The sequence below is a fragment of the Gobio gobio genome, assembly GCF_949357685.1.
Source record: "Gobio gobio genome assembly, chromosome: 5".
Lineage (NCBI taxonomy): Eukaryota > Metazoa > Chordata > Actinopteri > Cypriniformes > Gobionidae > Gobio > Gobio gobio.
This window is the reverse complement of record NC_137101.1, coordinates 22,729,261-22,741,446: the sequence shown is the minus strand read 5'-3', so window position 1 is coordinate 22,741,446 and position 12,186 is coordinate 22,729,261. Positions and strand designations below refer to the sequence as shown.

The following is a 12,186-nucleotide window of genomic DNA, read 5'->3' as shown; positions in this document are numbered from 1 at the left end:
TTATTCATATCTAAGGTTTCTGGAATTCCCTATAGGTTGTATGAAAATATCTTTATGGGTGTTTTAGAATGAAAAAATACATATAAGACACATCCTGTTTTCAACCCAAAAACTCGCCTTCATGTCGTTCCAATCCTGTATGACTTACTTTCTTCTGTGGAACAAAATATAAGATATTTTAAAGAACATTGTGAGCCAAACAACATTGGAGCCCATTGACTTTCATTGAATTTCATTTCATTTCGTGTCTCAAAATATCTTCATTTATATTCCACAGAAAAAAAGTCATAGTTTTGGAACGACATGAGAGTGAGTAAATGACAAAAATTTTCATTTTTGGGTGAACTACATTTTGGGTGAATTTAAAAAGGCATTCTTAATTCAGTTTGGAATGGTGCACTATATTGGAAAACACCAGAGTTATTTTTCTCCCCTTACAAGATCGCAGCAGTGGATGAGGACGGCCGAGAGGACAAGGCTACCATCAAATGCGAGACCTCACCGCCTCCCACACCTCGCCAAGTCCGCATGACCCACACGCTACCTGCTTCTTCGCACAATGACGCACGGTGAGAAACCAAAAAGACGCCTGACAGCAGCTAGACACGTGCTGTGTACAAACATAACTCCCACTGTTGATCTGTTTGTCTGTCTCCAGGCTCACGGCTACATTAGAGACGGAGGCCAGTGCTCTGAGCAGTGTAGCCAGCAGCCAGGACTCCCTTCACAAACAGCCGAAAAAGAAAGGCATCAAGTCCTCCATCGGACGACTGTTTGGGAAGAAAGAAAAGGCCAGAATGGGGCAGCTGGGGAAAGAGATGATGGGACCAGGCCAAGGTACGGACATAGACACAGCTCAGTGGAACCACCGTAGAGACTATTAAATGGTTTAAATTCAGGTTCGACTCTACGAGATGATGCTGATATATCACAGTCATTTTGAAAACTGATTTAAATACTGATCTACAGTTGAATGTAAATATAATTATCACACTAACATTATCAGATGATGGGTTAATGGATCTCCTCCATCATTAGGAAATGTATCTGATCCTGAGCTTATGGGTCAGGATATTGCTGTCGGAAAGCTGGGAACACAGGCAGAGAAAGATCGCAGGCTTAAAAAGAAGTAAGTATCTTCTAAATCGCTTTCTGACAAATTCAACTTACACAACCTTTTATGAAGGTAATTAATTCCTGGGCCCAAATCTTGTAAAACGAATTAAATATAACCGACACACCATAACAACCTTCCTCACAAACACTGTCACGTTTTTCTTCACACACACCTCCATGTAAAAAACAATATTTGAACATATCTGGATGCATCGTAGTGCCTTAGGCCAGAAACATACTTTACGCATGGCATCGCAAGCGTGCTGTCCTGTTGCGCAGACTTAGTGTGCGTTTTTGTGTCACATTGGCAATAGCAGGCCTCAGTGTTCATGATAGATTAATGCTATAAAGTGACTGTTATTTAGGTAGTTAGCTATAAGCATTCTGACAGTATAACTAACGTAACTAAGTTAACGTAACTAAACCATTGATCCACAATGATAGTAGATGTCCTGAAAGAACAAACAACCATTCAATAAGACGCTAGGCTATGGCGACACTTGTAGCAAAAGTGTTTTTAAACTATCTTTTGCGACATTTCAAGCATTGGTATAAAGTTAATATATTGAAAATGAGCATTTCCATGACATTTTGATGCGCTAAAACTTTTTGGTAAAAAAAAATCCTGAATGGAAACTCGGCTAATGTGTGATGCTGAGCTTGCATAACCAAATTCCGTTTGGTTTGGTCATTTACATATTTGCGTAGAGTATGTTTCGGGCCTTACTTTAGCTCATTTAAAAAAAAAAAAAGGAACGAATTTTCATGGTCAGTATAGTTTTAATTTGTTTAAGTTTACAGCCTATTATCTAAATGCCACATGTTTTACTACTTAAATAATGTAATTGTCTTGAATTTGTGTGATTGTCATTTGTAGAATGTATGTTGACATGAGAATGTGCCTTTCATAGCGGGCTTGTGAGTTTGTTGCATACTTGGATGTGTTTACAGCATGTCATGTGATGCTTGCCAAATATCACGTTTCTTTGCCTTAACGCTAATGGTTGAATGTGACCGTTTTATGTAATTTGACTCGTGTCGGTCTCATCCATCGTGGCGCCATGCGAGGACGACTCTTCACCGTTTCCATTGCACTTTTCGTCACACTTTTTGCATGCTGTATGATAAAAAAAAAACCTTTTAAAGACAAGTAGATTTGTTCAATTGTGACCGATAAGTCAATATCAAAGTGCAAAAATACCACAATTCCCAACAGTAATGCACGTGTCTGAGCTGAGGTGTTTTTCTAAACTACATACAGTATGCTCAATAACAAGCATTTAATTTTGTCTCCCATCGCTTTCTCTATTTTTCTTTTCTCTCTCTCTCTCTCTTTCTCCTCATCTGACTCTGTATCAGCGGGTAAGTTTAGTTTGTGTTGCCGAGACTTGCTGCATTTTCCACTGTCGACGCTCTGTCCGTGTCTGTCGTCATGCTCCTAAAGTGTGTGTCTATCTTCAGGGGGGTCCGACGCATTTCCTTTCTGTCCATCTAGAGACCCCTGCCTCTGCCTTTCTTTTTCATTTGACTGTAAATGTGATTCTCCCCCTCTGCAGTTCTATAGAGGATGCATCTCTGCCTGGAGAGAGAATGTGTGCCTTTATAACAGCCCTTTTTCGATCTGCCATGCCGAGGACTCTCTCCTCTCGTGTATGTGTGCGTGCGCGTGTCCGTTAGTGCGCGTGTGTGTGTGCATTGTGTGCCGTAATCAATAACCAGGTCTCGTCTCTGGTTATGGACTGTCAACTCATTGACTACTTCCCTGCTCTCTTTTTCTTTTCATTTTGTTTTCTCTCATAACTGTTTCTCTCCCTCCCCAGCGACAGTATGTTCAGAGGAAGTCACTCATACGCATTACATTGGACCTGAACATATGCAGTCCAACACGTAAAGATGAGGAGAGATACATCATAACCACCACCACCACCACCACGAAGGCCTTATTGCCTTTTCAGCACACAGACATGAACGCTCACGGCCACTGGATAGTCCGCCACCGACATGGTGCCGGTGCTCAGTCTGGTTCTGTGCTTTGTGTTTACATCACAAAAAGGGGGTTCTGGAAAATTAGGCCCAATAAACCTGCCAGTTTGAATTAGGAACCCCTAGTCATGCATAGTTGGCATGAAATGAAAATTCATCCAATCTATTTTCTAAATGCATGTTATGAACAATTCATCCACGCATAAAAAATAAAATAAAATCTTAATCAAGATGTAATAACTCAAACTTCCAGTGAAACGTCAGACTTCTCTCGTGACGTATGCCAGATTCTACATTTAGTCCGCTTAAACTCTGCCCACAATTGACTGAACCGGTGGATTGAAAGAAGTCCTGTCCTACATTATTTCTTTTTCAATAATTGTGACCTGTGCTGGCAAAATGAGTCGGAATTCACACTGGCTAACTTCGAGCTACAGGCAAAACAAGTGAAAAATGTACATTTTGGTCGAATTTGAGGTTTCACAAGTTCATTAAGCACTTGTCTAGCGATCCCAATGCTCCAAATAGCAGTTAAACATCTAAAAGTATCGTTATTTGTACGTTTTCTTAGAGGAGTACCTTTCCTTTGTCCATGAAAAATTTATTTTTTCTCTGCTCGCTTCTCAACGACTGGCGCTTCCCCTCAGCAGTTTGGTATCGTTTTAAAGGGCAGCAGTCCAACTTTGTGAATATTCATAGCGAATTCATGATGGCATGAGTACCAATGAAATGTTCAGATAGACACATCCGAAGCGTACGCACAAAGACACCTCTCAGACAGGGGCGGCAGTGGCTCATGTAGGTTGTCTACAAACCGAAAGGTTGGTGGTTCAATCCCCGGTTCCACCTGACCAAGTGTCGAGGTGTCCATTAGCAAGACACCTAACCCCAGCTGCTCCCGTTGAGCTGGATGGCGCCTTGCATGAATGTGTGTAAAGCGATTTGGATGGCCATGGGTCTGTTGAAAGCGCTATATAAATCCATTTACCATCAGACAGCGCGCAATCCCGATATACTCAAAATTACAATATTTCAAAATATCTGTCTTGGCGAGTATTCATGCAAACATTATGTGTTATGTCTTAAGTGAACATTTGGTTGGGGAAAAAAACATCTGTGTAACATTATATTAGATCCGTACGGTACAGTAGGTCTTATACGTTTTTTTTTTAATTGAGAATATGAAAATAACAATAACTAAATTTTGAAAAATTGCTCATTGCGACTCATTTTGCCAGCAATGGTCACAATTAATTTCACTCGGATACAAGTCCCAATACGGAAGATTTTTTTCTTTTCTCTCTTTGTTCCGAAAAGGAATACTTACAAAGTTGCATTAGGGACCAAAATATGTTAATAACAGTGCCATTTATGTTCCAGGTTTTATCTCATAGTGCTATTTCCGAAATTTTAAAATGGGTTTATAGTGGCTTTCCCATGATCCTGATCAAATTATTTTTATTCAATAGTTTGATTAAACACCAGCTTTAGTTGTACGGACAAGCTGCATAAAGAAAGAGAATCACTTAAATGCTAAAATATGTTCCAAAACTAGGACTAAGACTTATTAAAAAAGCCCCTCCCCCCTCACACAGAACCGGATCAGGCACCATCACGGCACCATTTCGGTGAAAAAAAGATATCAGTGGTCCCGTAAGCGGTTTTGAGATACAATTTTTGCTGACAGAACCATATCACTCACTACAGCATGTGTTAGTACTGTACCCAACAGTTCATTCAAGTGGCCTTGCTGTAGACCCCAAACATGCGGTTGGAATTCGAAGCCGCTTCTCTGAGGGAGGAACATCCAACTGTCTCTGCCTTAAAGTACACCGCAACATCCGTGATTCGTAAAATACTCACCGATACTAATTTTGCATCCAAATGCCTTCAGAATTCCAACAGTTCCACCAAACGTAAAGCCTTAACGGGGAATATCCCTGCACCGGCTCGAGATTACGGATCCTTGGAGACGAGTACATTGTGACGTTCAGACATTAGCAGGAGAGATGGAACATTGCTGAGGATACACTCTGTGTTACAAGTCCTTCAGCCCTTGTAAAGTTAGTAAACGACAAGAGGCAACCTTGGAAAAAGCTAAACATATTTCCCACTGAAGAACGGCGTAAAAAAGCATCTGTGTGAAAGTCTAATGAGAGTTTATGATAGCAGCCTTGTCTAAAATCACAAATATTTATCGGGAAAAGTATGGAATAGGGTTCAAGAGAAAAGGCGTTTCTGTTTTCCCTCGATAAGTGACAGTATTCCAGTTTCCTTAAGCTCTCGGTTGTATAGGCGAGGATCAGGACACAGCAAGGAAATGTCACGATATGTTTATCTGAGAAACTGGAGCTTTCAGTTAGTTGACATCTCAGCTTGATCGACTTCAACCTTAGTTTCTTTCCTTGGTTTTATCCCACCGCAACTTCGTCTTTGATTCCTAAACAGATACCCAGACCGCGTTTAAAAGACGAGACGGACCTAAAATGAAATGGAGTGATGTGAACTCAAACCAAGCATTATATTGGCTTAGGTGCTGCAGATTACATGAAAAGGTAGCATTCGGCATGCTACATGCTAATTACAGGCTTGTTCTAGTGGGTATGAAAGAAACTTTTAAGAAGAAACTTTTACATTTGGTGTTCCATGTTGCTTTGATAAACAGATAAAGGACAGGAAACCTGGCAGAGACAGATAAAGCATCTCACTTTCTCTCTCTACATGCCCTCCCCCTCTCTCTCTCTCTCTGTTCAGTTGATTATCTCTAAGCTAGTTCTGTCTTTTTCCTTATCCGTCTTCCTCTCTGTCTCGCTTTGTCTCTGCCACCTGCTCTCTCTCTAGGCACGAGTTGTTGGAAGAAGCCAGAAGAAAAGGGTTACCTTTCGCCCAATGGGACGGTCCTACAGTTGTCGCGTGGTTGGAGGTGGGCAGTATTTATTTTCAGTCAATCAAATGGGGGAAAAAAAGGTCTTAGGTAAAAAAAATGAGTAGGGCACATAAACACATCCGCTTAGCTCATAAATAATAATTATGTGATGTGCATCCAGTATTCCTACGTGTTTTTCTATAAGGCAGATGTTGGTTACCTTGTGTGCATTCGGTTACTAACGGCTGGAATACACTACACCACTTTTGCCCAGATTTTTGGGCCTGATTTGCTATTTGATACGTCCAGCTAAGCAGCCAAAAACAAAGAAACAAATAAATAAAGAAATAAATGTGATTATTACTCTAAAAATAGAGTGATTACAAATTTCTAGAGGTCCCACAGTGGTTTCCCCAGTTATAATCGTTATTACACCCATGTATTAGTATAATATGGGAGACTGGTATTAATTCACCTTAATGACTGAGGAAATGTGCGATTAAAGGCGGCCTGGGATGGGGTCCTAGTAATTATTTCTGTATTTTTTCCATATAATGGCACAGATATGAAGCTTATTGTGAGGTTAAGATAACTCAAAGGCTCTATAATGGCTGCTAAATAAAGATCGACTCTCCAGTACAACAGTTGCATATTGCAATTCTCCTAGAATGATGCAATTGCAGTATTTAGTTGTAGTAACATGGCTGCAACTTTTATAAAGACTAACTGATATGTAGGAGTTGAAGAATGCTAAACATAAAATATTGGACTATTTTCTTCTTCTGGCTTAGATATGAAGTATAGAAATAGTTGCATGATTTGCCTATGATGCTAAAACCTTCAGGTTTGTTAGTGGTTAGAACAGACATGCTGAAGTTGGTTAGGGTTTACGACATCATTAGACATAGGGCAATGACGCCATCTTGTGGTAAATCTTGCAATATACCGCACATTAATAGATGTTTTAGAGCGGGGTCTCCAACTCTGCTCCTCGAGGGCTACCATCTTGCAGAGTTTGGCTCCAACCTTAAATCAAACACACCTGAACCAGCTATTCAAGGAGCAGGGTTGGAACTGAAGTCTGCAGGAAGGTACTGTATCCCTCCAGGAACAGGGCTGGCTACCCCCGTTTTAGAGACATTGTAATGCAGTCTTTGTACTTGTTTAATCATGCATCTGTATGTGCGCTCGTGTGTGTTCAAAGCTGTGGCTGGGGATGCCAGCATGGTACGTCGCAGCGTGTCGTGCCAACGTAAAAAGCGGAGCAATCATGTCTGCCCTGTCGGACACCGAAATCCAGAGAGAGATCGGCATCAGCAACCCACTTCACCGCCTCAAACTGCGTCTGGCCATCCAGGAGATGGTCTCGCTCACCAGCCCCTCGGCTCCCCCTACGTCTAGAACCGTGAGTACACACACACACACACACACACTACCGCCCCCTCCCATCCCATAGTTTCGTCTGAACTGTATGACAAATACTGGGCCACGCCGGTCCATCACCATAGCATCCTTATTGTCAGTTATTTTTAACCCATTTGCAGCTTAATTTTTTTCTGTTGTCATGGTAATAGTGTTTTGCATCGTCTGTGACAGCTGGTCTGTGACTGTATTGTGCGATGACACATTCACTGATTGACACACACACACACACACACACACATCCCAGCAGTCAAACTGCAGCTTATTTAAGATTTTCTTTCTCAAAGTTATTTTTATGCACTCCTTCTTTAAGCATCTCCTGACAAACTACTCTATACACAAAGTCTGGTGCACACTGTACGATTTTGTCCACACCTGGCCTGAGACAAATGTTGCGTTCAAGTCGTGTCGAAAAGATCATATTTACAAGTTGACTTGACACCACAAAGTCAAAAATACGAGTGGGAAGCTCGGGATTTTCTTTAAGCGTGGCGGAATACCACAATATTTATTTAGCAGTGACATTGTCAGGCTCAAAACATAATAACATTGTAATATGGCATTCTTCATAAATTAATACAAAACTTAAAAACACACCTGATGCACATTCTTTGTTCTTAATTGTCTAGAAGTAGAGTTTAAAAACATTGCAGTATTTGCGTGTAGTTAATTAAGAGAAGGTACACCACCATTTTGCTCCAACGAAAGTGACTTGAACGACTTTTCAACTTGTAAATACGAACTTCCCAAGAGGACTTGAACGCATCAAAATTTCATGATTGTATGGTAAAATATTTTCTTTTTTTGATTTCTGAAGTTGCACAGGCTACGTTGACTTTTAAACAAGTGCTCAACAGGCTCAGACAATAACGAGCTCGCAAGCAAAAAAAGGGCAGAAAAAATAACGAAATTGCGCAGTGTGCACAAGACTTGAGGCATCAGCTAATTTTGCATGCTAAACGCAGTTGTCATCCTCAGCAGCGGTTCCCGTCCCGTCAGAGAGAACAATGTTTTGTCTCCGATGACGTGTGCTCAGTGCGCATGTGGCTCTGTGTGTGTATCTCAGGCCTTTGACTCTGTGGGCGGGTCTTGCTAATGATCTGACTGTGATGCTGTAACACTATTGGCTTACAGTGCTGCTGCTCTTCTTCTTTAACACTGCTTGCCCTTCCTGTCGGATTCATCTCTGGGGCCGCCCACATAGCCGTCGGGTAATGTGTGGGTAACCCACGAGGAAATGGAGACCCTTGCCGCCCCCTCGAAAACGGTCAGTCACCTCATCCTTTTCAGCTGTTTTAACAGAAGAAAAGCCCACCCATATGCTCTTTGCTTACTCTTACTGACACTTTTTGCAAATGTTGTTGTTCCACAGAATCAGGGTAGAGCATGAAAGTCGACATGAAATCGGATTATTTCCTTTTGTGGTACACATTCCTGGTGTTATTGTGCTCGGTTCAAGTTGCAATAATGGCAAAATATAACAACAGAAAAAGGAACGGATATCAAGATGCTCTTGAGAGTGACTTTGACCCACTTCAAAAGTGGAAATACATCAAATTGAAGAAGTAAAATGATTTGCGAATGGGAATTCATGTCGACTCCATGCTCTGAGCCCGGTTGCATAAACCACCTTAAGTGTAATTTTCCCTTAAGTTTGCCCTTATGTTTCCCTTAAACCTAAGGGTGTTGCAGAAAAAAACCCTTAAGTGTTACTTAAGGGTTTCTTTAAGTGAAAAGTCATAAACACTTAGAATTCCCCTTAAATGCCGATTTGACCGTCACACATCGCAACCACGGTGACACTGAACACTTGCAGTCATACGTACATTTCTGAATGAGATGAAGAAACTCACATAATTAAAGAAGTCGTTTGACGTTATAACAAGTCATTAATGTCTTTTAACTTGTATGTTTCATATAATAGAACCGAAGCTATAGATTGTGAATTTAAACATTTCTCGTTTACCAGCGGCAAAAGTCAGGAGGACTAGCCGAGGTAAGGCTGTTCCAGGGTTACATGAGCGTGATCTCACAACATTTTTAAATAGGCGCTATCTTTACAAATAAACCACTGATTTGAGCTTTCAACAACTACATTCTTGACTGAACAACTCTTAAAACTACATTTTGTGACACAATAACAGTAGTATTTTTCAATTTCGCGGCCGCACACAACCAGTATGTAAAGTGCTAAAGGATGCGCGTCAATTTCGCTTCAAACGTTTGCTTTGTACGTGTGTCCATCTCGCTTTGGATGCGCGAATGCATTCAAAGTTCAAGCGTCAAACTAGATGCGAATTTCACGCTCTATTCACGTTTGGCAGGGGTCTCCAAACTCGGTCCTGGAGGGCAACTGTCCTGCAGAGTTTAGCTCCAACCCCAATTAAAACACCTGAACCATCTAATCAGTGTCTTAGTAAGACACTGATTAGCTGGTTCAGGTGTGTTTATTTGGGGCTGAAACTAAACTCTGCAGGACAGTTGCCCTCCAGGACCGAGTTTTGAGACCCTGAGGTTTGAAGTGAACGCACCATTACTGTTAGTGTTTTGCGTATATCTATGGCAACAAGACTTTTATAACGTGAATCCAGGATCGCTGTCGTGAAACACTTAAATGTTTCCCTTACCCAGGAGAACCGTTTAAGAGATTATATGCAACACCCTTAAGTTATTCTCTTAGGTAAGGGGAAATCGCCCCTTAAGTATCATACTTGAGGGAAAAACTTAAGGTGCTTTATGCAACCGGGCACAGGCCTTTAACTGGGCAGAGGAAGATTTCATCAGTTCATGTCTGAATGCATTTGCGCTTCCATAATCAGCTCATACGTACCGCCATCAATCACATCCAGCAGCAATAGAGGCCCTAATTTCCCATAGAACTGCTGTGACAAAAGCGAGGCCGAACGGACGTGACGTTCTCATGTTCAAATGGAATGCAATCAGTCAAAGGAGAATAAATGCGGTCTTGTTATTCTCCATCGAGCCTCATAAAATCATCACGGTTCACCCTCATCAGCATAACCATCACAGAGAACATGATTCTGGAATGGAAACTGATGAATGCACGCCGTGTATCTGATGCACAACCCCAAAATCAGAAAAGTTGGGATGCAATAAAAATCAAGTCTGTGATTTGTTAATTCTCTTGAACCTTTATTGAACTGACAAAAGTGCAAAGATTTTCAAAGTTTTGAGTATTTTGTAAATATAAACAAAAATTAAATAAAACGTTGGGACGGGGGCACGTTTACCACTGTGTCACATCACCTTTCCTTTTAATTACACTTTTTAAATGTGTGGGAATTGAGGATACTAATTGTTGAAGTTTTGCAAGTGCCATTCAGTTGCTCAACAGTCCGCAGGTCATGGTTGTCTGATTCTCCTTTTCATGATGGGCCATACATTTTCAATAAGAGACAGATCTGGATTGCAGGCAGGCCAGTCAAGCACATCCTTCTAGACTGTCTAAGAATGAGCATGTGCAGAATGAGGCCTGGCGTTGTCTTGCTTCCCAGGAAAGATGCCATCTTGACGGCAGTATATGTGTAATATGCAGTATCTGTGCAATCCCAGTATATGCCTCCACGTCAATGGTAGATGACACCATGACAGATGTTTGCTTTGAAACCTGTCACTGATGAACATCCGAATGGAAACTTTCATATAAGTGACTCAGAACTCGATGTCAGCTTGTTTTTTCTCAAAAACAAGCTGAAACGTGCACTCATCTGACCGCAACACACATTTTTACACCATTTGAGACAAGCTTGGGCCCAGAGAGTTCAGCGCCATGTCTGCATTGAACAGATGTATAGCTTTCTCCTTGCTTAACAGAGATTCAAGTGGCATTTCTTGATGCAGCAGCAGCAGACTAAGCGACAATGGTTTTTCAAAGAACTCCCATGTCCATGTGGATGTATTTAACAGAGTATCATGACGGCTTCTCATTCATTGCCATCTGAGGGCTCAAAGGTCGCGCACATTCACCAAATGTTTCCTGCTTTGCCCTACATGTACTAAGATTTCTCTGGATTCCATGAATCTTTTCACAATATTATGTATGGTGGAAAATAAAAGACCTAAATTCTTTGCAGTCTTGCATTTGGAGATGTTTTGAATTGTTTGACAATTCGCAATCAAGATGTTGGGTCTGGGAACACACCGGGATAAACGGTTGTCTTTCGAATGACCTCTGCACGCAATAGGATAGCACTACAACCATTCAGAGCGCTATCAGTGGTGACAACAATCACAAGCGGGTTGTGGCTGAGTCCCATGCGTTTTCGCATGTTTGGTTTTTCAAGCACGGAGAGTTGCTATACGACCCTGGCTGGAAATTACATTTACTGCCGCTTGGGTGCGTCTAGATTTGTTGGCTAAATTCTCTCATGATATTTGGCACAAAGTGATGAGCCATGACCCATCTTTGCTTGCAAAGACTGAGATGCTCCTTTTACACTCAATCATGACACTTATTGTGGACAGTGTCAAAAGAGTGTAACTTGGATATTCCATACGTTTTTCACTTTAATTTTGCCTCAGGGTTTTTTGGAGTGTGATGCAGCCATCAAAATCGAAATTTGTTTATATTAAAAAATACACTTAGTCAGTAAAAACTTTGAAAACTGACTTGAAAGCTGAATATGAAAGGCCATACATACATCCATGAAAAGGAAAGATAATTAACAAATCCCAGATTTGTGATTTTATTGCATTTTACAAAATGTCCCGACTTTTCTGGATTTGGGGTTGTAGTTTGTGTGTTTTATTGTATGTGCATGCAGAGAGATGAGGTCAAG

At 41.1% G+C, this 12,186-nt stretch overlaps 1 protein-coding gene across 1 annotated transcript in view; it reads left to right on the top strand.

The window, feature by feature from the left end:
• Positions 1 to 12,186, top strand: part of ppfia2 (PTPRF interacting protein alpha 2) — a gene marked incomplete at its 5' end in the record, with an annotated part of 199,406 nt that overhangs the window by 171,068 nt on the left and 16,152 nt on the right. Inside the window, 6 exons of the mRNA XM_079817863.1 lie at positions 442 to 569; positions 659 to 837; positions 1,039 to 1,129; positions 5,941 to 6,022; positions 7,170 to 7,370; positions 8,592 to 8,654. Coding sequence (XP_079673989.1) covers positions 442 to 569; positions 659 to 837; positions 1,039 to 1,129; positions 5,941 to 6,022; positions 7,170 to 7,370; positions 8,592 to 8,654 — 744 coding nt within the window. The remainder of the gene's footprint in view (positions 1 to 441; positions 570 to 658; positions 838 to 1,038; positions 1,130 to 5,940; positions 6,023 to 7,169; positions 7,371 to 8,591; positions 8,655 to 12,186) is intronic.